Source organism: Gossypium raimondii, chromosome 6 (genome assembly GCF_025698545.1).
Source record: "Gossypium raimondii isolate GPD5lz chromosome 6, ASM2569854v1, whole genome shotgun sequence".
NCBI classification, from domain to species: Eukaryota; Viridiplantae; Streptophyta; class Magnoliopsida; order Malvales; family Malvaceae; genus Gossypium; species Gossypium raimondii.
The window spans coordinates 4,608,080-4,634,992 of NC_068570.1; the positions used below are offsets into that span (position 1 = coordinate 4,608,080).

At 34.2% G+C, this 26,913-nt stretch overlaps 1 protein-coding gene across 1 annotated transcript; it reads left to right on the top strand.

Annotated features, from left to right (window-relative positions):
- Window positions 1-22,658: 22,658 nt before the first annotated feature.
- Window positions 22,659-24,007, top strand: LOC105772228 (uncharacterized). Its single transcript, XM_012593550.2, has one exon. The coding sequence runs from the start codon at window positions 22,820-22,822 to the stop codon at window positions 23,507-23,509; it is 690 nt and encodes a 229-aa protein (XP_012449004.1). The 5' UTR covers window positions 22,659-22,819; the 3' UTR covers window positions 23,510-24,007.
- The last annotated feature ends 2,906 nt before the right edge of the window (window positions 24,008-26,913 follow it).

The window sequence follows — 26,913 nt, forward strand, 5'->3', positions numbered from 1 at the left end:
CATTTTCGTTTTTAAATAAAAAGTTGACCTTTACAAAAAAAAATGGTTTTGACAGTGTCGATGCGACACATAACAGCATAATGTGCAGTCAAGCTACTAGAAATTAGGTGAAAGGTCACTGTACAGATTATTTCCTCCACATATACAAATCTCACCCTAAATACAGATACATCATACAGATAACAGATACATATCACATGATTAACATGTTCGTATACAAATATTATACTTACTTATGCAGACCAATCAAACATACATATCAGTTTCCTACTCAGATCAGACTATCAAATTAAAAGATCACATACAAATGGGTTTAGTTAGCCCTTACCGACCCCACTTTATGCCCATAGTTGATCGGAATGACCCATACGATCCTAGGAAAAATTTTTAAATTTTGGGCCCACAAGCCTAATCTGGCCTAGCTCGTGTAGCCCACATGGCCACACCCTTGTCGACAAATGGCCGTTGTCTCGCACACGGTCGGCCACACGCCAGTGTGGCATCAACAGTCCCCTTTTTTGGCTTTCATCGAACCTCGATTTCTCGTGTTATCGTTACACTCCTGGTTCATTTTTTATGCTACAACTATCCTAAAACCTAAGAAATAGCATCCCATTGACCAATTAGAAACCAATCTACGAATCGACAATATAACTCGAAATAACGCACATAACTTACCTTCGACAAGAACAAATACTAACACGGTTTAGACCGTCGGAGCAAAACCCCTTTCTTCACAGCCTTCTCCTATACAAAATTTCATAGAAATCAAATCCCCTATCTGCATCACTATGCTGCTACGAAAAAGAATAAACCAACAACTTACCCAAATCACATAAAAATGCCAAGTTCCAGAGTGCAACGTGAAGAACAAAATATGTTAACAATTTTGAAAGGGAAAGAAAATGGAAGAAAGAATCAAAGATGTAGAGAATGAGAACAAGAAGGAAACGTCAGAAAGAATGGAGAAACTGACATCAAATTTTTTTCTTGGGAAGAGAGAGAAAAAAATAAAAATAAAATACAATAAAAATAAACCAAAATCCCTCAAATTAAAGCATGATCTCCTATCAACCCAATCTCTCATCCACTTATACAGACTTCCAAACCCATCCAAACTCTCTTAGACAACTGAAGCAAAAATTACCACCCATGCTCATGCAGAGATTCAAACACAAGACCTCTAGCAAGCTAACTCCTTACCACTCAAACCAGCAACCTTATTCTAATATGAGTTTACAAGGAATATTACATAAGCCCACCCAACAGAGAAAATGCTAGAATAAAAAAATAGCAGAATTTCCAAAGAGTGGGACTTGAACCCAATACCTCAAACACACACTGAACCACTAAAGAAGATACATATTTTTGTTAGAATTCATAAAAACGAGATTAAGTTAATCAGGGCGTTACACCTAGAACTAGAAAGCGTGGAAGATCTTGGTTGCAAAGAGTTACGGTATCGTAAATCTAATACATTGAGTGGATTGGTTTGACGATTAGGAGCAAGTGTTGAGGTCCTAAATCCAACAAACAAGGTGAACCACTCCTCATTTATCCATTTCATATTAAAATTTAGAAAGATAGATAAAAGGTACCTTAATGGCAAGGAAGATTCAATCAATCTAGTGCTATAAGTTCGAGAATTATATGCTCCAGGTGTCATTAAAACTTTATCATGTTTTTTATAGGATAAAATTTTATATCTATAATAACAAAAGAAATAACAACAAAAAGTTTATATTTGCACAATGTAAGATACACTAAAAACAAGAAAGAAAGATGAAGAAAATACATAAGTTGGGAAGGCACAGAACGCTTAGTCAACATGGAATACTAGACAAGCAAGTCAAATGCATTTGGCCTATTGGGGACTTGATTAAGCAGTTGTGATGAAATTTTTAACTGCAGTTGGGACCTGGATTCAAAATACAAAGATCACAACACGATAAGATTCTAAATATCATGTGTTAATGTGTATTCTACAAATGTTTAATACCTTAAAAGTGTAGAAGATATAGGTTGAATGAAGTTGTAATGTTAAGACTCAAAATTGCCAATTGATTGGAACTAATTAGCTTGTGACCTAAAACCCAAAAAAAAGGAAACATTAAGTGCATCATACTTATTGTAGTTTGTTTGTGTTTGATCAATTTGATACCCTGATGGAGTCAAAGGCCTATAAAAGTCATTCGCTTTACATGAGTTCCAAGTCGGTGCTTATCGGTTGACTTGTGTAGATCTTCCATGCAAAAGTCCAACCCCAGTCTGCTCAGTCCAAAAAGAAAAGCATATAATGGCCTTATACAGTGAGACCTTATTGATGTCGACTAATTTTGAATAAACAAATGTTACTCACAAAGTTTTGAGGGGTTGAATTTGGGTACACAAGTGGTTGTTGGTTGCCATTGGAATTATTTTTTCCATTGTTTTGTTGAAATTGATTAGCAAAAGTGACCCTCTTGCCTGGATTGACTAAATCTTCCATTTGAGTACTACAGCTATATCAATGGTTGAAAAATTTTCAATGTTAGTACAATAATATTTCATTAAATAATTAAGAAAATGATAAAGTACGTACCTTAGAAGCTCATCTTCGAGGCTACTTCCAACATGACCGTTAAGTGTTTTTTCTTGAAGTGAGTTAACCTTACCCTCCAAGTAAACCGATTTAGCTATATAAACTCCATCTTTTGGGAGGCTACTTCCAATATGACCGTTGAGATTATTGAACTTAACTAAGTTAACCCTACGTTTCAAGTAAACCGATTGAGTTGTATATACTCCATCTTCTGGAAGGCTACTTCCAATATGACTGTTAAATTGATTTGCTTCAACTGAGTTAACCCTGCACTCCGAGTAAACCGATTAAGTCTTATAAACTCCATCTTTTGGGAGCATTTCTTCCTGAAAAATATAAGAGATAAATTAAGAATCATACCCGTAATATAAATTGTTTATATTTAATAGGCATAGAGTTTGGACAATGTTACTAGTGGCAAAGGGAATGAATTTGTTTGCTCCATTATAAGAGGACTAAAAGGAGGTGATGTTGTTTGACATGCCTCATCATCATTTACAAGTGAAGGATTATTTCCTTTAAACCCTAAATATATTGGCTACTTAAGGTTTGAATTGGAGCTCTAACCATGTAGGAAAGATTCATTAGGTAAGTCAGGTGATCCTATCAATTGATCCAATGGTACCTATTGAAAAAAAAAGGAGAGAAACTAGTATTACAACAATGTAATGGAAGAAATTAATCAAGAATATGATTAACATACAAAGGGTTTGAGTTGTTATGATGGCTAACATCTCCGAAGCTATTAAGATCAAGTTCATTGGATCAAATTCAATCTGTTCATTTGGTTTTACTAATGGAGGTGGAAGTTTCACTTCTGCATCCACCTGTGGCAATGTAAACAAAGTTATAAACCATGACGAGAAAAGTAAAATTTTCCTTGTAATTATGCTTCAGTTATAAATCAAAGGCATTAGCATTAAAGTAAATGAACAATATATATGATAAATTTGAGATAATGTATTGATGTTTTGGGCATTTGAGATGGTTTAAGTGTTGATGGAGGAGATTCATGGAGATCATTGGCAGGGGGAGGCAAAATTTGGTAGGAGTTTGGCTCATCTATTACAGTTTGATTGTTATTGCTTCCACTGGTTGATCCAATGCCCTCAATCCATAAAGGAAAACAATAATTACCATCATATATGCCATTAAAATATTAAAAAATTGAGGTTTAGTATAAGTAAATAATTTCCTTAATTACCTTTGACAAATTTGTAGCAGCTTTATTCACCATAATGTTGTTGCCATTGTACATGAAGTCAAAATCACTAATGTCACTGAAGTCTTTAAAGTCAAATAATAGGTACTCCATAGACCTGTCAACGGGCCGGGCGGCCCGGCCAGGCCCGACGGCCCGCCCGAAATATGGGAGGGTTTGGGTAAAAATATAGGCCCGAAATATGGGCTTGAGCAAAATTTTAGGCCCGTTTAAAAAATTGGTCGGGCCTCGGGCAAGATTTTTTGGCCGGCCTTGCCTAAAAAAATATTAAATATATTTTTTATTTTTAAAATATAATAGTTTTTATTTTAAGTTTATTTACTTTCATTTCCTTGACTAGTGTTACAAAATAATAATAATAAAACATCAAGTTTGTTTTACTAATCAAATGTTAGATTTTGTTACAACAATTAATACAATTAATAATTTGATAAATTTACTAATCAAATGTTAGATTTTATTACAACAATTAATACTGTCGAAACCGTTTTTTTGAAAACAAAAATTTTAGTTGTCGACTTTAAAAAACAAAAATTAGAGTCGCCACCGATCCTTTATTAAGGTGTGATCGGCTCACCTTAAAATGATTTTGGTCTACAAAATTTAAGAAAATGAGTCCAGGAGTCAGTTGCGCACGAGGAAGGATTAGCACCCTCGTAACGCCCAAAATCGGTACCAAATTGATTATTTAATGTCTTGGTGTCGAAAATTTAAAAAGATTTTAAAAGAGAAATTTTAACTCGCAAACGAATCAAAAAAAATATTCTTATTTCAAAGAAATAAAACATCACACCCAGTAAGTTAGGGCACAATATTTTTAAATCTTCAAAATTCCGAATATTGCCTTTTGTTTTTGAAATCTTTATTTCGAGAAAATAAAATGTCATGACCAGTAAGTTAGGACCCAACATTTTTGAATTCCCGAGAATAAGCTTTATTTGAAATTTGTGGATTTATTGCAAAACAAATACTTGGCTTTCTAAATTCATCGAAAAATAATTGCAATCCAGTAAGTTAGGACACGATCTTTCTCGAGAATCATGAATGCCAAATATTTAATACACGTATACAAGTATACATATGTAAGAAAGAATGAACATGTAAAATAAAACTTATAATAAAAGTTTTAGAAGAATATGTATGCACATTATAAAATTCATGTATATGTGCATGTGAAGATCAATAAAAGATAAAATTATGTATATATATATTTAAAAAAAATAAAAAATGTATAAGTATATATAAAATATGAAGTATATGAAAGTTAAAAAAAAAAAAACTATAAAAGAAAAAAACGTATGAATGCATGTGTTTATAAAAGTTATATATATATTATATAAAGAAATATGTATATATATATACTATATAAGAAATGCGTGTATAAATATAGAAATAGTAATAAATGATAATCAATAATATAGTAATACTTTTAAAAATAAAAATTAAAAAACAAATTGCGAAAAAAACAAAATAACCAAAAAGATGAAATTAAAATAAAACAGGACCAATTTGCAACGCACGCATTATATGAGGGGGCCCAAATGGAATAAATCCGCCTCCCTAAAACGCTGCACTGCTATGAGGACCGATTTGAAACAAGGTAAAACATTTGGGCCAAATTAAAAAGAAATAAATGGCTTAATAAAACGTGGCGCAAAGGAGAGGGACTAGTAGCGCAAATCTCCCATTTAAGGTTGATATGCGCAGACCACACCCAAAAACCAAACGGCGCCTGCTTTGTCCATCTTTTAGGTTTTAAAGAAAAAAATTAAGCAAAAGAACATTTATTTGTTCTTTTGGGTTCCCCTTTCCAAAGGAGAAACCAGACCCTTTTAGGGTTTCCTCAACCCTCATACGCCATCGCTCAGCCTCGCGCCAAGGCTTCCGTCGATACCCCGATCTCCAATCGCGACAGAGAGGGGCACCAACTCGACGATTCCGGCGAAAAAGGTAGGTGTTCTTTTCCTTTCTTTATATTTTAAGCAAAAATAAATAAATAAAAATAGCGAAACTAAAAAAATCAAATATATATATATATGTACAAATGAAGAAAAAAAATGAAAGAACGATAATCGACAAAATGGTAAAACAGAAAAGAAAACCTTTTTATTTCAAAAAAAAGAAAATTTCCTCTGTGCCTTTGTATTTCTTTCGGTCCATCTATTTTCGTATCTTTTTTTACACTCAATAATCCCCGTGTTACAAAGTGAAAGTGGCCTTTTATAGGCCGAAAAAGAAAAAGAAAATAAATCGATAATGCTATTTCTTTGCTGGTTTTTCTTCTCCGGATTCTTTGAGTCCGTTTTTTGCAGGTGTCATGGGGAGCAAATGGCGTGCGTGGAGAGGGCAGTTCCGAGACGTGCGGTGGCCGGGGTCTTACTGGTGGCTGCTATGCGGCTAGGGTTTTGCTTAGGTTTTTTTTATTTAGTTGAGTTTTGGGTTAATGTTTGGGTCTTGGGCTGGGGTCAGTTGGGTATTGGGTTTTAATTTTATTGGGCCTGCTATTGTATTCTATTATTGGTAGGGTCGGGCAAATAATTGGTATTACAGCTGCCCCTCTTTGCTCGTTATCGTGTGACGAGAATGGAGCAAAGACTTAAAAAGACCAATTTTTACCTGGCCGTATAGACCTTAGCGTTAGTAGCCTCGTTCCTTCCTACTGCATCTTTAGAGGTATAGGAACTGGTGCTTCAATCTACTCCACTGGAATGTTAGGGAGATAGGATTCATACATTGTAGCTTCTCAAAAGAACAAAATTTGCTATCTTTAATCTGCTACACTGCAACTTCCGGGAGATAAGACTTATAGCTTCAACTCATTCTGCTACAACTTAAAAATACATCTGATGCGATCCGCTCTATTGCAACTTCAGAGAGATGGGATCTGCGGTTTTAATCCACTCCATTGTAACTTCAAGGAGATAGGATTGGTATACTTCTGTCTGCTCCACTGCAACTTCAGAGAGATAAGACTTGTATCTTCGATCTACTTCGCCACCGATATGGGAAGACAAGATCTGTTGTCTTTGATCTACTTCACGCCAATACATGAAGACAAGATCTGCTTTCTTCGATCTACTTCGCCACCAGTATGGGAAGACAAGACCTGCTTTCTTTGATCTACTTCACGCCAGTACATGAAGACAAGATCTGCTTTCTTCGATCTACTTCGCCACCAGTATGGGAAGACAAGATCTGTTGTCTTTGATCTACTTCACGCCAGTACATGAAGACAAGATCTGCTTTCTTCGATCTACTTAGCCACCAGTATGGGAAGACAAGATCTGTTATCTTTGATCTACTTCACGCCAGTACATGAAGACAAGATCTGTTTTCTTCGATCTACTTCGCCACCAGTATGGGAAGACAAGATCTGGTATCTTTGATCTACTTCACGCCAGTACATGAAGACAAGATCTGTTTTCTTCGAACTACTTCGCCACCAGTATGGGAAGACAAGATCTGGTATCTTTGATCTACTTCACGCCAATACATGAAGACAAGATCTGTTTTCTTCCTAGCCTACTCCACTGTTGCTCAAGGAGATAAGGCTTATGATTTCACCGATCTGCTCTCTGTGGAACATGACCTGTATGATTCATTTTATGAACCTAATTATGTCTAATAGGATGTCATGAACAGAATGAGTCAAATGCCCCTAACTAGGCATGTATGAATGACATTTGAATGAATGCAGAATGTCATTTTTCGAGAATGATCCCTTCTTATCACTTAGGTTATCATTACTCAAAGTTTATTAAAGTTTTATTGCCAATGTGCTATGGCTCCTTTTTACTCAGCTGGCGTCTCCAAAAATGTTTGACCAGATTGCCCCCACTGTAAACCTCCAAGTTTGATCCAATGGGATACAAAAATTGTGCCATCTTTCTCCCGCTGTAACCCAATAGTAAAAGATTTGGCCTTTTCTCAATCCTCTGCTATCACAATTCAAGGATACAGGACGTGAAACTGTTTGGTCTCTTACACCATTCCTAGGGTGTCATACCAAATGCTCATGCATAAATGAAGAACTTCCTTCTCCAAGAACAACTTCTTTTTATTATTCAGTGATCATTGTTTGCTTGTTCATTGAAGCTTTATCACCAACCCGACATCTTGCCATTTTGTTCAATTAACACTTTAGACAAGAAAATTCAAAGGGATAGTCTTAATTTAGACTCTTCCCTATTAGATTTCCAACCTGGTGCGTTCTAAACAATAGTCCTGTTTGAGGTTCCTATATTATTCAGAAACTTCTAGAGTAATATGCGAAACTTCCCTTATGAAAGTTTTATTAGTCTATTAATTATTATTCTAATGCAACATACTTTGCAAAAAGATCATGGATAAGAATAGAGTTGGTTCTGAGCATAGCTCGAGATGAATAAATTGTCAAGGATAACAAAGATGGATAACAAAGAAATTGATTTAGGAATGCGTATCTTGGAAATGAATGAAGTGTTCCAAGAATAACAAAAATAGTATATGGATTAGGTGCCCCAGATATCGCAGCTTGAACTTCTCTGTACAGACTTTTTAAAGACCATTCGGAGTTTAACATGTGTTTAGGAGTACTTTGTCGATGCCCCAAGATGTTGCCTACCCTTTCGTTGATTCCGGTATAGCAAGACCACTGCATGCCCCCATTCTGATCAGTATTTGAGCTGCTCTGAAAATTTTAAACGTCATTTTGATCAACATTTGAGCCGTCCTTTTTGGGTTTTCAACTCAAATCCCCTTTGGTCTAAGGCGCCCTTTGCGGGTTTTCACCTTAGCCTCTCCATTTTTACTTTTTTCATTTTTCATTTTCATCTTTTCATTTTTCACATCACTTTTTTTTTGGACTCAAACTTCCCTTTGCGTGTTTTTACCTTGGTCTTCTCCTTCTTTAAGCGGAGAATTTCCTGCCTGAATCTGAGTTTACAGGACTTTACAGGTTTATCATCCATTTCACTTAAAATCAAAGCTCCTTTGGAAAAAAAAACCTTCTCTATAATCATAAAGTTCCTCCCAATTTAGCATCCGTTATATTTTTGTAGAGTGAGGATCTTCTTTAGCATTAGGTCGCCATCATGGAATTCTCTGGGACAAACCTTTTGCTATAGGCTCGTATCATTCATTTCTTGTTACATTTGACCCTGATGACTAGTTTCTAGCCTTTTTCTTCAACTAGGTTCAACTAGTCATATCGGGATTGGATCTTCATCCTACTTTAGCTCAGCCAAAACTCGAAGAGAACGAATTTCACCTTCAATGAAAAAAAAATCATGATAAACTGGAAAGAGTGGCATTGCCCCGGTAGAGTTTTCATTGTACAATTCATGATATTCAGTTTGAACATGCTGTAAATTTCTGATATCATGCTATTGTTCAGATTGTAATGACAGCGCTTAAACCAGGCACATCCTGGTATGACCATGCGAAGGCATCTTTGGATACTTAAAGTAACTCAACAATGTCCTGCCTTGCTTTTTCAGTCATGAATGTTACCTCAATGTCACAGTCTCTATTGTCTCTTCGTGAGGTAAAATTTCCTTCCTGCTCTACCATCCTTAATAAGTCCAGAAATAAGCTACAATCCATGTCATCTTCAAAGTTGTGAGATCCCTTTAAACACATGCATCGCTCAAATAAGGAAATTTTGAGTCTGTAGCAGCGTCACTCATGTCATTGATACTTGGGGACCCATAGTAAGTACCAAAGAATATACAAAAGGATGTATGAATTTATATGAATGAATGAATGAAAGATTTGGCAGGAAAAAAAATCTAAAAGAACGAAAGAATCGTAAAGAATGAAAGAACATTTGCTCAAAGATGATTGCAATAATGTATTTCATTAAAATAATAATGTTCAGATGTGAGCCTATTTCACAAAGAAGTTCTTATTGCTTCTAGGCTAAAAGCAATAAGTGTGTTCTGAACATTACTCTAGCAAACTATAAATACTATAGGGTTTCTTCTGCAGTCCAATTATTTAGAGCACCTTAAAGGCGAATATCTAACAAGGACAGGACCATTTTAATTGTGTCTGCATATATGGCATCGATGTGCAAATTTCTCATCACTTCTTCATACATTGCAGTCCATCCATCCTCAATCATGATTGGGTAGCGGATTTCCTGCGCTAGACGAGTCACCAAACTTGACAATACACATGTTGATAAGTCTTTCGACTTGCTTCTTGAAGGCAGTGCAATTCTCAATCGAGTGTCCCGTAATTCCCGCATGGTATTCACATTGTGCATTCACATCATATCATTCAGGATACGGAGGTTGTAGAGGCTTCACATGAAAAGGGGAAACAACATGTGCATCAAACAAATTTTGATACAGCTCCCTATGCGACACCAGAATTGGCGTAAATTGGGGCCTCTCAATGTTTTGTCTTGTACCAACTTCCTGTCTCGATGAACCCTGTTGATTAGTAGCAACCTTTCTTGGCTGACTCACAGTAACTGGTTTAGAGTAACCCGTGTTGTTCACCTCATTTTCTCTTCTCCTTGAGACTGACCTCTTGTTACTCTCCTCTGCATCAATTTTTCTGCTCCTTATGGCATTCTCGATCATCTCTCCATTCATAACTATATCAGGAAAGCTTTTTGTAGCACTCCCTAACATATGCGTAATGAACGGTGCCTTCAGTATGTTAATAAACAGCATGGTCATTTCCTTTTCCAAGAGCGGTGGCTGAACTTGGACTACGACCTCCCTCCATCTCTGCGCGTACTGTCTAAAGCTTTCGCTCGGCTTCTTCTCCATATTCTGGAGGGTGATTCTATCAAGAGCCATGTCTGTCACATGACTATATTGTTTCATGAATGCTTGTGCCAAGTCCCTCCATGAACCAATCGTGGCACGACTCAACTGATTGTACCATTTGGATGCTGCCCCTGCAAGGCTGTCTTGGAAATAATGTATCAAGAGTTGGTCATTGTTAACATATCCCGCCATATTCTTGCAGAACATGGTGATGTGAGCTTCTGGGCAGCTTGTCCCATTGTACTTTTCAAATTCAGGCATCTTAAACTTATGAGGGAGTACTAAATCTGGCACTAAACTCAGCTCTTTTGCGTCAATGCCTCGATAACTCTCAATGACCTCCATCGCCTTGAACTTCTCCTCGAGCCACCTACACCTTTCCTCTAACTGTTTCGGTAACTCCTCCTTCATTCTTTCCTTCTCAACCACTTCATCAAAGTCAGGAATGGTAGAGTTAACAGGATTATTTTCAGGATTAGAACCCGGCCTAGCTTGGAAGTTTGAAATACCAGCCCGAAACTGCTGAGGCATGATAGTGACAGTAGATTTGCGCGGGTATTCAGCTTGAGCTCGCATATGTGGAAGGGTGAAACCTGGAGGATAGAGAGGTTAATCATCATTTCCCTCATCGGCATTTGCCATGGGGCCCTTTCCTTTATCACTTCCCTTGGTTATCAGTTGGGTTAACTTTGCCACTATATCTTCTTGGGATTCTTGTATCTTCTCAGACATCTCTTGTTTCATCTTGTCTAACCGCTCCTGTACCTGTAGCTGAAGTCGGTCTTGTATCTCCTTCTGACACTGTTCGAGTTTTTCCAATCTCTGATCCATGTACTTAATCTTTGCTCGAGTACCGTAATTGTTTGGTTGGTTGGTTGGTTTCGAGTTAAGCGAGCAATGATTTTAGTTAATTAGGATCTTCTAATAATCTTTGATGCATATGATGTAATGTAATGCAAATGCATGAAATGAATGCGAAAAGAGACGTTGATTCATGTTCAATTTTTTACTAGAAAACTTTACTAGAACACAAATCTCTTTACATAAAGCGGACATATATATACGGCTTTACCCTCATACTCCAAGTGAAGACATCGGCCCTTCAGATATTAAGATACATCTCACGAATTTGATCTCCGTTTTATTTGATCTAGGTCGTAAATCCTTGCTCATTCACGTTCATTAGCTTCTTTATGAGATTGGGACCTTTGATGACCTTTGAATAAACTTTGACAATGTGGATCCCCAGGTCATGCAGCAAAGTCGTATACTCCTCTTGTTAGGCTTTTCGTGCCATGTTTTTTTGGACCACCGTATTATCTTCCACCTTATCAAGAAACCCGTATTCCATAACAAGCTTTCTAATCTAGTAATCGAACTCAAATCAACATCTCTTTTCTAAGATGCAAATGCAATGCAATCATGATGTCATGCAATCAAAACAAAATAAACCCAAGTCAGTATCACACCAAAAAGATATAATCCAATACAAACATGTAGCGAGAACATTTATTCAGGAATCCACTAGGGTTTGGTATAGCTCTACCTAGGGCAAGTTCCTAAAGCTCACTATATGAGGTTTAGTTTCTAGAGTAAGGGTACCCGAACCAGCAGATTCCTCGATCCTCACCCATTATAGGCTCATATGGATCGAGTTCAGTTCCGGGATACATTTCCCTATGGTCGCACGGAGATGAAAATCTCACGAAGACATAGGTGCAGATGTATCCTAAGCGGTCCACTACCCTGCACGGAGGTGAAAACCTCACGAAGGACTAGCTTCTCGCTCCCACTTAAAGGGGTAAAACGGACCATGTAATGCAAAATGCAAATATAGATCAACCGACTTGGTTCAACCATGGAAATGAACCACGATGAAAACCAATAAATGGGAAAGGAAATCATGATTTAAAAAAATTTTAATTTTCGACACAAAGACAAAATATAACCAAGTCATGGCTCGACTCTCTAACGTCCCCAGTGGAGTCGCCAAGCTGTCGAAACCGTTTTTTTTGAAAACAAAAATTTTAGTTGTCGACTTTAAAAAACAAAAATTGGAGTCGCCACCGATCCTTTATTAAGGTGTGATCGGCTCACCTTAAAATGATTTTGGTCTACGAAATTTGAGAAAATGAGTCCAGGAGTCAGTTGCGCACGAGGAAGGATTAGCACCCTCGTAATGCCCAAAATCGGTACCAAATTGATTATTTAATGTCTTGGTGTCGAAAATTTAAAAGATTTTAAAGAGAAATTTTAACTCATAAGCGAATCAAAAAATATTCTTATTTCAAAGAAATAAAACATCACACCTAGTAAGTTAGGGCACAATATTTTAAATCTTCAAAATTCGAATATTGCCTTTTGTTTTTAAATCTTTATTTGAGATAATAAAATGTCATGACCAGATGAAGTTAGGACCCAACATTTTTGAATTCCCGAGAATAAGCTTTATTTGAAATTTGTGGATTTATTGCAAAACAAATACTTGGCTTTCTAAATTCATCGAAAAATAATCGCAATCCAGTAAGTTAGGACACGATCTTTCTCGAGAATCATGAATGCCAAATATTTAATACACGTATACAAGTATACATATGTAAGAAAGAATGAACATGTAAAACAAAACTTATAATAAAAGTTTTTAAAGAATATGTATGCACATTATAAAATTCATGTATATGTGCATGTGAAGATCAATAAAAAATAAAAGATAAAATTATGTATATATATATTTAAAAAAATAAAAATGTATAAGTATATATAAAATATGAAGTATATGAAAGTTAAAAACAAAAAAACTATAAAAGAAAAAAACGTATGAATGCATGTTTTATAAAAGTTATATATATATTATATAAAGAAATATGTATATATATATATATATATACTATATAAGAAATGCGTGTATAAATATAGAAATAGTAATAAATGATAATCAATAATATAGTAGTCCTTTTAAAAATAAAAATTAAAAAACAAGCTGCGAAAAAAAAATAACCAAAAAGATGAAATTAAAATAAAACAGGACCAATTTGCAATGCACGCATTATATGAGGGGGCCCAAATGGAATAAATCCGCCTCCCTAAAACGCTACACTGCTATGAGGACCGATTTGAAACAAGGTAAAACATTTGGGCCAAATTAAAAAGAAATAACTGGCTTAATAAAACGTGGCGCAAAGGAGAGGGACTAGTAGCGCAAATCTCCCATTTAAGGTTGATATGCGCGGACCCCACCCAAAAACCAAACGGCGCCTGCTTTGTCCATCTTTTAGGTTTTAAAGAAAAAAAATTAAGCAAAAGAACATTTATTTGTTCTTTTGGGTTCCCCTTTCTCCGATCTCCGATCTCCGATCGCGACAGAGAGGGGCACCAACTCGGCGATTCCGGCGAAAAAGGTAGGTTTTCTCTTCCTTTCTCTATATTTTAAGCAACAATAAATAAATAAAAATAGCGAAACTAAAAAATCAAATATATATATATATGTACAAATGAAGAAAAAAAATGAAAGAACGATAATTGACAAAATGGTAAAACAGAAAAGAAAACCTTTTTATTTCAAAAAAAAGAAAATTTCCTCTGTGCCTTTGTATTTCTTTCGGTCCCTCTATTTTCGTATCTTTTTTTACACTCAATAATCCCCCTGTTACAAAGTGAAAGTGGCCTTTTATAGGCCGAAAAAGAAAAAGAAAATAAATCGATAATGCTATTTCTTTGCTGGTTTTTCTCCTCCGGATTCTTTGAGTCCGTTTTTTGCAGGTGTCATGGGGAGCAAATGGTGCGCGTGGAGAGGCGATTCCGAGACGCAAGTGGGCGGGTCTTCTTGGTGGTCGCTATGCGGCTAGGGTTTTGCTTAGGTTTTTTTTATTTAGTTGAGTTTTGGGTTAATGTTTGGGTCTTGGGCTGGGGTCAGTTGGGTATTGGGTTTTAATTTTATTGGGTCTGCTATTGTATTCTATTATTGGTAGGGCCAGGTAAATAATTGGTATTACAAATACAATTAGTACAATTAATAATTTGATAAATTTACTAATCAAATGTTAGATTTTATTACAACAATTAATACAATTAGCAATTAATAATTTGATAATTTTACTAACAATTAATTTTAATAACAATTAGTTTTAATTTTATTAAAAAAATAATTTTAATTTTAATTAAAAACGGGCCGGGCCGGGCCGGGCTCGGGCCCCATATTTTTCTTCGGGCCGGGCCTGGGCAAAATCTCAGGCCCATATTTCGGGCCGGGCCTGAGCCTAATAAACGGGCTGAAAATTTTCTGTGGGCACGGCCCGGCCCATGGACAGGTCTAGTACTCCATTTTAGTAGTTGCTTTAGAACTACTTGAAATGTTCTTCTGCTTAAAATAAATAAACAAACCATAAATTTATGCTTTCATTATTGGAAAAATTAACTTCAAATTAAACAAAATTACAATCCAAACCCAAATTATAAATGGGTTAAAAATCAAATTAATTACTACAATTTTTATTTTTCCTTATTCATTTTAACAATTCAGACAGTGGACCAAGTAAAATATTTTTATAATTTATGATTATTAGTTATTTTGGTCAAATATTTTTTAGTATTAGTAATTTAAAAATAAGGTTAAGTGGACCCAAGTAAAATAACAGCTCTACATGTGCCATCATTGCAAATGAAGGAATAGCTACTTCAAACAGAATGTGAACTCTAAAGAGGAGAGCAAAACAAAAGTAACAAAACAGAATGTTCTCTATGCTGTTACTTTTTTTTTTTGCTAGATTTTAAGATATCTATTTAGAAAAATAAATTATTCATACATTTTAGTGTACATATATTTATATATTATCTTTTATACTTGTTATAATAAAATATTTAACTAAGTTTATGTTATTATAAAAACTTGATTGAGTTTATATTACCAGTTTAATTGCATATTAACATAAGGCTAAAACAATCCCAATACTTTTTTTATAAAATGAATGTTGACGATTAATTTCGTCCAGTTTGAATCCATTAACGTAAGGCCTTATGTGTTTTCTTTAACTAAACCAATTTTTGGACTTTATTTTAAAGGATAAGCTAATTTCATTTTAGTTTTGATTGAAATCAAAATTTTGGTTTGGTTCTTTCTAAATTTTGAGGATTAAATTGAATTTTGCTTTTGGAATTTTGATTAAATGGGATCAAGTGTTTGATGTTCATTTGAAATTAGAATTTATTTAATTTTTGAATCTGAATTTAACAAATTCAGTTTAATTGAACATATATGGTGAAAATTTGGCATAGCGGTGGTGGATATTTAGATATCTACATAATGGTCTTCCATTTAATAGGAAAAGAAAATAAAAGAAAATGGAAATTTGCTTTTCTAAAAGATAAATAAATTGAGTTCTTTAAATTAAAAATTGAATTTTACTTAAAAAAGAAAAATAAAAAATATATAATTTAAAAAAATATTTACTTCTTTTTATCATATGAGTGTAGTATCACGATTCTTAGTATTTTTTTTATATAATGCCTAGAATTACCTATAGTCTCTCCCTAACCTTTAAAAAAGAGGATAATGCGTTTTAGTATACTTAAACCCATGTCCTCCTACACTGGCAATAATATTGACCCCAACTAAGTTAAAACTTAATCAGCTTTTAAATTTTTATTTAAGCCTATATTAGAGCACGTTTTTTAAGTCTAAGTCCAAAATTCGAGTTCAAGTCAAAGTTGAAATCCAAGTGAAAGGAGGCTAAATTTTATTTGGTTTTTTAGTTTTATTTAGGCCTAATTTTTAGCCCATTTCCTAAATCCAAAATTTTGAGTATTCTTAAGGTTTTGAAACCCTTTGTTTGTTGGCCGTGTGAGAGGGGTAAGAGTGCATTTAATGTACTTATTAAGTGTTTATTACATTTATTATGTATATATATTTTATATTTAAAAAAGTCGAATTAATTTATTGAAGAAAATTAAATAAAAAATATGTTCTGAAAGAAGTTTAATAGATGTTTTAAGAAAATTAAAATGGGGATAAAAATAGTAAGGATTAAGCGTGAAGCAAATGAAAATTGAAATCTTTGAAGATTTGATTTTAGTTTTGCTAATCTTAAAAGGTAATCTTGCACGTACAAACAAAAAACACAGATAAAAAGAGACATGAAAATCTACCTAGTAAAAAATCACACCACAAAAGCACAATTAGTCACCAAGGTATATTTTCTAGTTCTATTTTTAATTTTTATTTATTTATTTTGGACTGTATGTGAAAGATGTGGAGGATTTCAGAATAGAAAATAGAAGTTTCAAATAATATAAAATGTTTTTTCTAATTCGGTTTAGTGGAGAAGAAGATAAAAGGACTTTAATGAACACAAAATCTTGGGTTTTATACTCTCATAAATTCACAAATAAAAGATAAAAGGGCTTTCATAAATGATTTTCTTAAAGAAAAGTAGATTTTTCTTTTGAATAGAAAATAAGAAAAAGGATATTTTTAGAGCAAGTATTTTTGGGAGAAAAGAATATGGAAATGTTTTTTTTAAAGAAAAGAGATGTTTATGGCAATAAATATAGACCTTTAGAAGGGTTATGATAAGGTTGAATGAAGTTTTATGGATGACTCATTGCATTCAATTGGGCTTCCTACTCGGTTGGTTAGATTTATCATTGCTTACATATATTCATTGCCTATGCAAATTTTGTGGAATGAGGAACCTTCGGCTGTGTTCTACCTAAAGGGTTATGGCAAGGTGATCCCCTTTCTTCATACTTGCTAGTGTTGGGGATGGTAAGACTGCTCACAAGATTAGTAAGGAGGTCCAGGTAGGGAGGTGGAAACCGATCTAGTTGATATGTCATGACCTTGCATTGTCACATCTTTTCTTTGATGACGACATGGTTTTGTTCTACAAAGCTAAGGTGGATCAAGGAACTTTGGTTAACAATGTTCTTAGGGAATAGTGTTCTTAAGGAGTTTAGTGTCTTTTCCAATCATAAGATGAACGCTCACAAGACCGAAGTGTGTTTTTCGAACAATGTGGTGGACGGGATAGCGAACTCTCTTGCTCATTTACGTGGTTACGAAAGGGTAAACTATTTAGGGTGTTATTTAGGGGTGCCACTATTCCATAAACAAGTTATGAAAAGTAGTTTTCAGTTCGTTATTGATAAAGTAAGAAGCCAATTAAATAGTTGGGATGCTAAACTACTCTCTATGGTTGGTAGAATTATGGTAGCAAAGTCGGTACTAATGGTTATTCCTAATTATTTCATGTAGACTACTTTGGTTCCTATTGGGGTTTACAACAAAATAGAAAGGCTCGTCTACAATTCTATTTTGGGAGAACCAAGTAGGGATTGAAAGGCGGCTCTCATGAGGTTGGTGTAACACCCTAAACCCAACCTAGACGTTATGGTCGTATCTGGCAATGTCACACAATAGTGTTTTTGAAACCTCAATGTGAAAACATTCCATGTTATTTTCTTTAGTAAACCTTTGTTAGAACTTAGGAAGTCATCCTTATTCATTTAAAACATTTGTTTTGAAACATCTCTCGTTGTGGAAGCTTTAATAAAACAGTCTAAGTGATCATGCGTTTGGAGAATACATTAACTTTTTGAAAACCGAATTTCCTACGACCAGCAGGTATAAATCCATAAAGTAAAATAAATAAATAAAAACACAAAATTTAAAACTAAAGTCCCAGAGAGTCCTTAAATTACAACCCAAATAATCAATAATAATCAAATCATAAATCGTAAATTGAAAACCATGAAGTCCAAAAATTATTATGGTCACCGCTAAGTCCTCCGTCGCACCGATCCGTCTAAATCTGGGGATTACCTGTGCACATTAAACAAAAAGGGTGAGTTTGCGTAAACTCAGTATGTATTCCCACAGAAACAAACAAACAATCAGTATTCACAGTGCACAGTTGAACAGTCTTGGGACAAAGCCCTTTACAGTATCAGTGACAGTTTGGGCCTTAGTCCATCTCAGTACAGTGTCAAAAATGCAATAAGGCCTTAGCTCATCACAATATCAGTAGCAATAATAGTTATGCAGTAGCAAAATCCTACCCATCCAGCCTCTACACACCATCTCCGTCTAACCCTACACTCCATGTGGGGGTATAATCAACCCACCCATCCCTACACTCCAAACAGTACCGAATGCGGCACAAAACAGTAGTTTGTAGCTGAGCTGCCAATAAATTAGGCTTAAAGCCTTTCAATACACTTCCTCCAAATAAAAACCCCCAACCCAATGCAATGCAACATACAATGGATGATATGCTATATGCAATTTCAGTACATATATTCGATTCAAATATTAACATGTTGAGTACAGATATCATTCAATCAATTTCACACATTTAGAGGTTTAAGTAGCGCTTACCGACCTTACAGTAGGTTCAACGTCGACTTGGGTGACCCGTGCAACCTTAGAAACATTTCAGTAAAAAAAAATAGGCCCACACGTCTGTGTGTGCCTGTGTGGCCCACTCGGCCCAAATTGGCCTTGGCCGTGTGATCCATTTTTAATGTAACCCATGATAGCTAAATATTTATATATGTTTTCACTATTTACTTATATGTTCATTCAAAGTTGTCTACTTGATTCATTGTCACTAAATTATTTATATCTTGAGCTACAGAATTCCAAATTAAGATCCACATGATGTTTTCGAAACTAGCATAAAATTTTTAGATTTTATAGTTTATCAAATAAGTACAGTAAAATCTTCAAATCTATCCCGATCCTGCTGTTTGACAGCTTCAACCTTTCCTTACTAAAAATTATTTATCTCTTAGTACGGAATTCGGGTGATGTTTCTGTTTGTTTCTCCTGAAAATAGACTCATTAAGGATTTAAAAATTTAAATTTAAGCCCCTAATTATTTTTTTACAATTTTAGATTATTTTTCCAAAGTCAGAACAGGGGAACCATAACCCATTCTGACCTTGTCTCACAAAATTCATTATATCTCATAACTTACAATTTCATTGCTTACAATGTTTCTTCCATGAAAAACTAGACTCAATAAAATTTAATTTCGTATTTTATTCAACCTCTAACTCAATTTCCACTATTTTTTATGATTTTTCCAAGTTAGACTACTGCTGCTGTCCAAAACATTTTAGTGTAGAATGTTGATTTCCAAGTTTATAATACCCTTATCTCCTTTCTTTACAATTTTTCGCATCTTTTTCTTTTATTTCTCTTATTTCTCGACAGCAAGCAATTTCGGCTTTTCTCCAAATCTCATTTTCTACGTTTTGGGTACACACCTGGTATCGTTTCTGATACGTAAGCACTCCTAAGCCTCTAGAACCTCGCTTGAGTAACCACGACTTCGCACAATCACAGCATCAATTCAAAACCAACAGCCTCTTGATTAACTCTGAACACGCGCAACCAACGATGAACAACGAAATCAATTGGAAAATAAAGAAAGAAACGGAAGGGGAAAATAATGGAAATTTAAGCAGCAACTAGGGAAAGAATCAGCAGAGGAGGGAAAAAAATATAAGAAAATGTCAGAAAAAGTTTGGGTAATTGGAGAGAAAACCGAAACTCTACTTTTTTTCTGCAACAAAAAGATAATTCAATTATTTTCTGATAATCTCTCCCCCATTATTTCTTAAAATCACTCACTATTAACCCACTAAAACTCAACTACTTAGAATTTTTCCCCAACACAACTCTTAGCCGAAATTGGAGCAAAAATATTGTCTCCATGCCATCACAGAGAATTGAACACAGAACCCCCTTCACACCAACACTCCTCTTATCCACCAGACCAGCAGACCCATTCTATTAATTATTTTCCAACTTTTACTTAAAAGCCTACTGACCAAAGATAGGGCTTATTCATAAAAATACCAAAATTTGCTCAAGTCCTAGCTTGAACTTGAGACCTATCACACTCCCAGAACACTTAACCACTGAAGCAGATACACAGTTGTGTCACACTTTCGCAAGAACAAAAATAAAAATTTTGGGGTGTTACAGTTGGAGTCATTGTGTCAACCGATTGATAAGGGTAGGTTGGGGTTTAAGGTAATTGTTTCCTTACCCCGCTCTATTATATAAAATTATCACTTTATCCTCATATATACATATAACTATTAAAAGCGTAAAAGTGTAAGAATGTATTATTGAAAAATCCGTATATTTTTATGTTTAAAGAATTTAAAGAATTATATTTACTTTACTGTAGAAAGATTAAAAAATTTAAAGATAATTAACAAAAATTAAATTGAAGCGGAAAAGAGTAAGACGGGGATAAATGCATGCAATATAAGAACTGTTTTCAAAATTTACATGGATAATAAAACGAACGGATGAAGAAACAGAACGTACTATCCAGTACCTTCTCTCATTCAGACAGAGAAATAAAATCCTTTTACAATTGGAAAGAAAATCAACCTATTAAATGTCTAAAACGTTAGAGATCTTCATATTCTACGAACAATCATAATCCCTTAAACCTCGCCCATCATTTTTAGAAAACGAAATAAAAATGGCAACTGAATTTGGGTTTTCGATATCTTTAGAGCGAATCCAAATGGATAAGCAGCAGCCTCCATTCTTTGATCTCATTTCCCTGATAATCAAATATTATAGAATGGTTTTGGGTGTATGTTTCTTGTATTTCGAATATTTTAATGACTGCTAGATGGGTACTAACTAATACAATTGTCAATTGATTGTGTCTTGGTACAGATATTGCTGCAAAAGGCAAACAACAGCTTTATATACAGACATAGTTAGAAGTTAAAAGGGAAGTGGTGTTGGATCATTCTTGACCGCCAACCCTAATTTTGATATTATTAATCTTTTTAGAATAATCTTTCAATTACTTACGCATTAGATAGAAAATTGTGTTTTTATCCTGTTAAAGTTTTATCAACTTATAAATTAATATAATGAAAATTTTACATTTTTATTTTGTAAAAACTTATCATTTATTTTTTATCCATTATTAAATAACATTTAAAAAGTCGTATTTTTAAGTGTATTTTTATTTAATTTATCTCACAACACTATTTTTAAAATTCAAATTTATATTTTTGAAATCCATGTATTTAAATAACGGTTGATGAAGATTTACTAAAATGTTTCTCCCAAATAAAATTATGGATAAATTAAAACTGTCCCTAAATTTTGTTTAAAGTTATATTTAAGTCAATCGATTTTCAAAATTTATAAAATAGTCATTAACGTTATCAAATTGTTACATTTTGTCACTCGGCTGTTAGTTTCCGTTAAAAATTAATGTTGCACCTTAAGTCAAAAGTTAATAGCTAATTTGGTCCTTGAGATATAGATAAAAAATCATTTTGATATTTTTAAAATTTTCTTAACAATAATTGTAAAAAATTAAATATCAGACTAAAATTATTAGAAATCTATAAAATAATTCAAAACATAATTTTTTAAAATGTAAAAATATTTCTAAATGCATAAATCTAAAAAAGTTAAACTAAAATCGACAATTTCATATTGTTTTACCCAAAAATTGCTTTGCAAGTTTTATGTTGCTTCCAAATGCCAATTTCAAATTCTACTATTAGACCGATTGTTGCTGCTTGAGTGGCCTATCTACAGGATTTTCTTAATAATTATGAAAAGAAAAAGGAGAAAAAATTAAGAAAGAAGAGGCTAAATTAACCGAATCTCAATTCAATCGAATTTATTTTAGGTCATTTGAAAATTAATAATAATAATAATAACATTTTTAAAAAATATTGCTTCAACTAATTGAAATATATACATTTGATATGTTGTGCTGTGAAAATGAGTCGAGCAAATATATAGTGAAAAGGCAGGAAGAGGTGCAAAATCTATTGGCATCACACGTGTAAACATGACCTCCACGTGTACCACGAATCTCTTTCTCTTCAATGATAACCCCCCAAAAGATTTTCAATTATTCCATAAAGTTTTATTACATTTTAATTTAATTAAACACAAATATGCATTATGAAATAGATAATATATTATCTCTAATTTTCTGACTCTATATAAAATTATACCAAATATACATTGATTGAATATTTGGTAAAAATCTAGGTCGATGCCACATCTATACCCCAATCTTGATTGTCGCATAAATATTAGCTGTCATCTCTTTCCCATTCTTCAATACTTGTCTTTTTTATATTTCATTGCTTTTTCCTCTCAGTCTTCAATCTTCATGAAATTCTAGTTTTATTACCTTAGAAAGAAGAAGGAAAAAAAACCCTAAAACCCAAATCCTCTGTTTTTCATTTGATATGCAGTTTGGTATTGAAGCCTTAACCATATGTCCAAAGAAGAACCAAACTGAGAAGCATTGCAATTTTTGTATGATGACTTCAAGTTTCGTTTCTGAATCGGCGGCTTCTTGGGTCATTGGTGATTACATTGGTATGGAAAGCTGCTTTGATCTCTATAACAACGACCAGGTTTGCAGTGGTGGTGGTGGTGGTGACGGCGGCCGTGTTTTCCGTGAAAGCCGTGTGAAGCGAGGACAGCGGTGTAGGAAGGAGTTCCCTCCGCCGATACCGTCGCTTGCTCGCACCGAGAATCAACCACCTCATATGCCTTGGGTGCTTCAAAGGTATTACACTAATGACGGACGGTTGATTCTTAGAGAAGAGAAGGTTAAACACCATGAATATTTCCGGGCTCATCGATCCAATGGTCGTTTAACATTGCATCTTATTCCCTTGGATAATGAGGATAATGATACAGATGTAGAAGAAGAAGAAGCAAAGGAAGAGGATGATCAAGGTAATGTTGTTGTTGAAACTTCGATTAAAGACAATAATGAGAGTGAAGAATCAATGGTGAAATGTCCAGTTGGTGATAATAATGATAATGGGATAGCAGCAAATGGAGGGAAGTGCATGAACTACAGCAGTGTAAGAACAAGTCCCACATGTTTTCTGGGTTTGCCAGCAATCAGGCCAGTTCACTCTTAGCTTAGTTACCCAAAATAATAAACTCTTTTAAGGGTAAAAAATGAGGTGTCGCTTTTATTGGATAAATGGAAATATGTACGATCCAACAGCCTTAGAAACCCATTTTTCTCTTTTTCTTATTTTCCCCCTACTTTCTTCTATTTGGGTGGTCATCTTCATTGATGTGATAAAAAGAGTGAGTTGGCCTTTTCATACCCTTTTTAAGGTTAGTGGCATTAGATTTTAGAGGCTTTCAAAGGGTTTCCGATAGATATTTCATTTATTAGGGATAATTGCTTATTCTTATTTCCTTTTTCTTTCTTGGGTTTATCTAGCTGGTCATTGTGATAATGTCTAGCTTATTCCATGCTAAATGTTGCTATTTCCTTACCATTTTTTTCCATTATATTTTGCAAAAGAAAGGATATGGTATTATTGGGATATAAAACCAGCACAACATATCACATGGAAAGGTGCATTTTGATGGGAAGGGGGAATGGGTTAATACGAGCACTTTGCACAATTTTAGCTCTATCCCTAACTCATTTTCAATTATTAGTGGTACCATTGCTAAACTTTGTCCATATTGATTTACAATGTGCACTCTTCTCTGGTTTTTTTTCCACTTGACCCTTCATCATATGTTAAAATTTCTTATATGAAACAGATGATGCATGCTGGAATCCTTAAAAAATAGTAATTTATTTTTATACTAAATTGATTTTTTCTTTTTAAAGTTTGACGTGGCTAACAAAATAATCATAAAGTGATATATAGCATGTTTCGTATATCTTATATATCTTATGTTGATGCGTAAAATTAGTGTAGTAATAAAAACAAATTAATTTTTAACAATATAACTAATTTATTTTTAATCTAATATATAAGGATTAATTGAATTAATTTTTAAATAAAATATTTTAATATAAAAATTCATAATACTAATAAGAATTTATTTATTTATAAAATTAATTTGATTGCTAATATAAAGATTTTTACTAAATTGATTGAGAAAAAAATGGTTCAGTTTTCATTTCCCAAAGCATCATCATTCATTATGATCACATCTCAAGCATCATTTTCATCAAACATCAATCGTTTTCAGAAATGTAAAAGAAAAAACCTGAGCCAGATATTTTTCTCCTCCTTGTCCCCAAGCAAGCATATGAAAGAAAGAAGAAAAATCTAGTTGTGTTTCACGATGGTCACGCCCCTCAAAAAGAAAACTTGCAGTGGCACTGTCACTGCCTCTGGTGCTACCAGTTTGCAGAAAAATCGAGGATGAATCAGAAATGAGAGGCTCAAGTAGCCAAGATGGAACAATTTCCAAAGGGGACCAAAGTACCACAGTACTAAGTATTATCATCATATAGTAGAATGTAGATAAGCAGGTAAAAAAGACCAAATACTAAATATATATATGTGTGTGAAGTACATCTACCTCCCGATATGTATTTAGTGAATGTGTGTCAGTTCTCATGATTGGGTTTGCAGGGCCTCTGCCTTGACCTTTAGCACTTCACTGCCAAAACCCCTTTCACCTTTTAATTGTTATTTTCCGCAGCTGGGTGGTGCGTCTACCAATGCCACAAGTCAACTCCTTTATTTATGTTAGAGTTAAATTTGCCAATTACCATTGCCACTATCATCGGTCACTATTACATTATTCCTTGTTATTAGTGTAAAAGATTGGGTTCTTGTTTCAGCCTTTAAAGGTGAATTTCCAGGCTATTTTATCTGTTTAACTCAAAAAAATTTAATATTTATAAAAATAAACTTAGTTTAAAAATATTTATTAAAATAATTTGAAATGAACAGTAAATTTAAGTTTTAAGAACTCAATGGCCGACACTACTTAGTGTTTTGGCCCCATTATTATCTGATGATTGTATCAGGCTTTAAAAAAATGATATTTTGAGTTTGGAAATCCAATGGCCAACATCAGGGTATTTTTCTTCAAAATTTTATCATACTAGTGTATAAAAATACCAATATTTAAAAAAAAAATTGGCACTGGCAATGTAATGGCTGGCACCAGAGACAATAAAAAAAATTTTGGTGTTGGCCAGTAGATGACCGGCACCAGGTACAATTTCCAATTCCCAAGGCACATTTTTTTTTACTTTGGGACATTGATCGCCGACACTAGTGTATTTAAAAAAATTTTGGGTGCTGGCCATGTAATGGTCGACACCACGTACAATTTTTTACTCCCAATACATTTTTTATATTTTAGAACACTGATGGTTGGCACCAGTGTATTTAAAAAAAATTGGGTGTTGGCCATGTAATGGCCGACACCAAGTACATTTAATAAAAAAATTCTTGGTGCCGCCAGGTATAATTTTCGGTCCCCAAGGCAATTTTTTTTTACTTTGGGACACTGATGGCCGGCACCAATGTATTTAAAAAAGAAAATATATATATTTTGGGTGTTGGTCAGTAGATGACCAGCACCAAGTACAATTTTTGACTCCCAATGCATTTTTTTTTACTTTGGGACACTAATGGCTAGCACCAGTGTCATTTAAAAAAAATTGTCTTCCAAATTTATCATATATATACAGGTGTTTTGTCTTCCATTTAAGTTTTTGTTTGTTTTTTTCTTTGCTTTATTAGTTGAAAATCATGATTAAAAATATTAGGTTTTTCTTTGTTGAGAAGGAAGCAAAAATTTTTTAAGATAAGTTCCCAAATTTTGTTTGTTTATATTCATTTAGATGGAGAAATGATAAATACAACTGAAGAAGGTTGTTTATTTCAAATTCGGAAAAAAATAGGAATGAGATTCAACAAACGTGTTTCGCTGGCGGATTTAAAACGAAAAATCAGAACAAAGATAGCAACCCATTGCGGAAAGCAAATGTTGAGACTGTTTTACAAATTTTCGGTTTCAACAAATCAGCTCAAGTTATAAGAAATAGAGCTTGAAGATGATGATAATATAGTGACAATGATAACAATTTATTACCCCCCTGAGATATAAAATCCCAGACCGGTTGAGTTCTTCGCGGAGATAGCTGAATCGGATCCCATTCAAGTTGTAATTCCAACAAGTCAATGCTCTGGAATTGGTTTTGGTCTTAACGTCTCCTGGAAAGATCAGTCGGGTTTTGGATGTTCAATGCAAACTCCCGAAAATCCAAACACTGCTGGAAGTGCGTATAACATCCCAAACTCGTGTACTCGTCTAGAGATTCATCCAGAGGTGTTGGCCACCATAGAAGATGGTGATGAAGGGTCTGATAATGATGATTAGTCCCACCGTGATCCCAACGATGATTTCAGTGACCCCGATTTGGATGACATCCTTGAAGACATAGACGAGGAAGGGTCGGTGCAGGGTGAAAATGCAAACCCCCATTCAGACGGGAACACGGGCCTTGTTATAGTTATAAGAAATAATCCAGGGTCCTTCATGACCG

Bases quoted from the DNA above. Each gene is read 5' to 3' on its own strand.
- LOC105772228 (XM_012593550.2), top strand. From the start codon at position 22,820: ATGCAGTTTGGTATTGAAGCCTTAACCATATGTCCAAAGAAGAACCAA.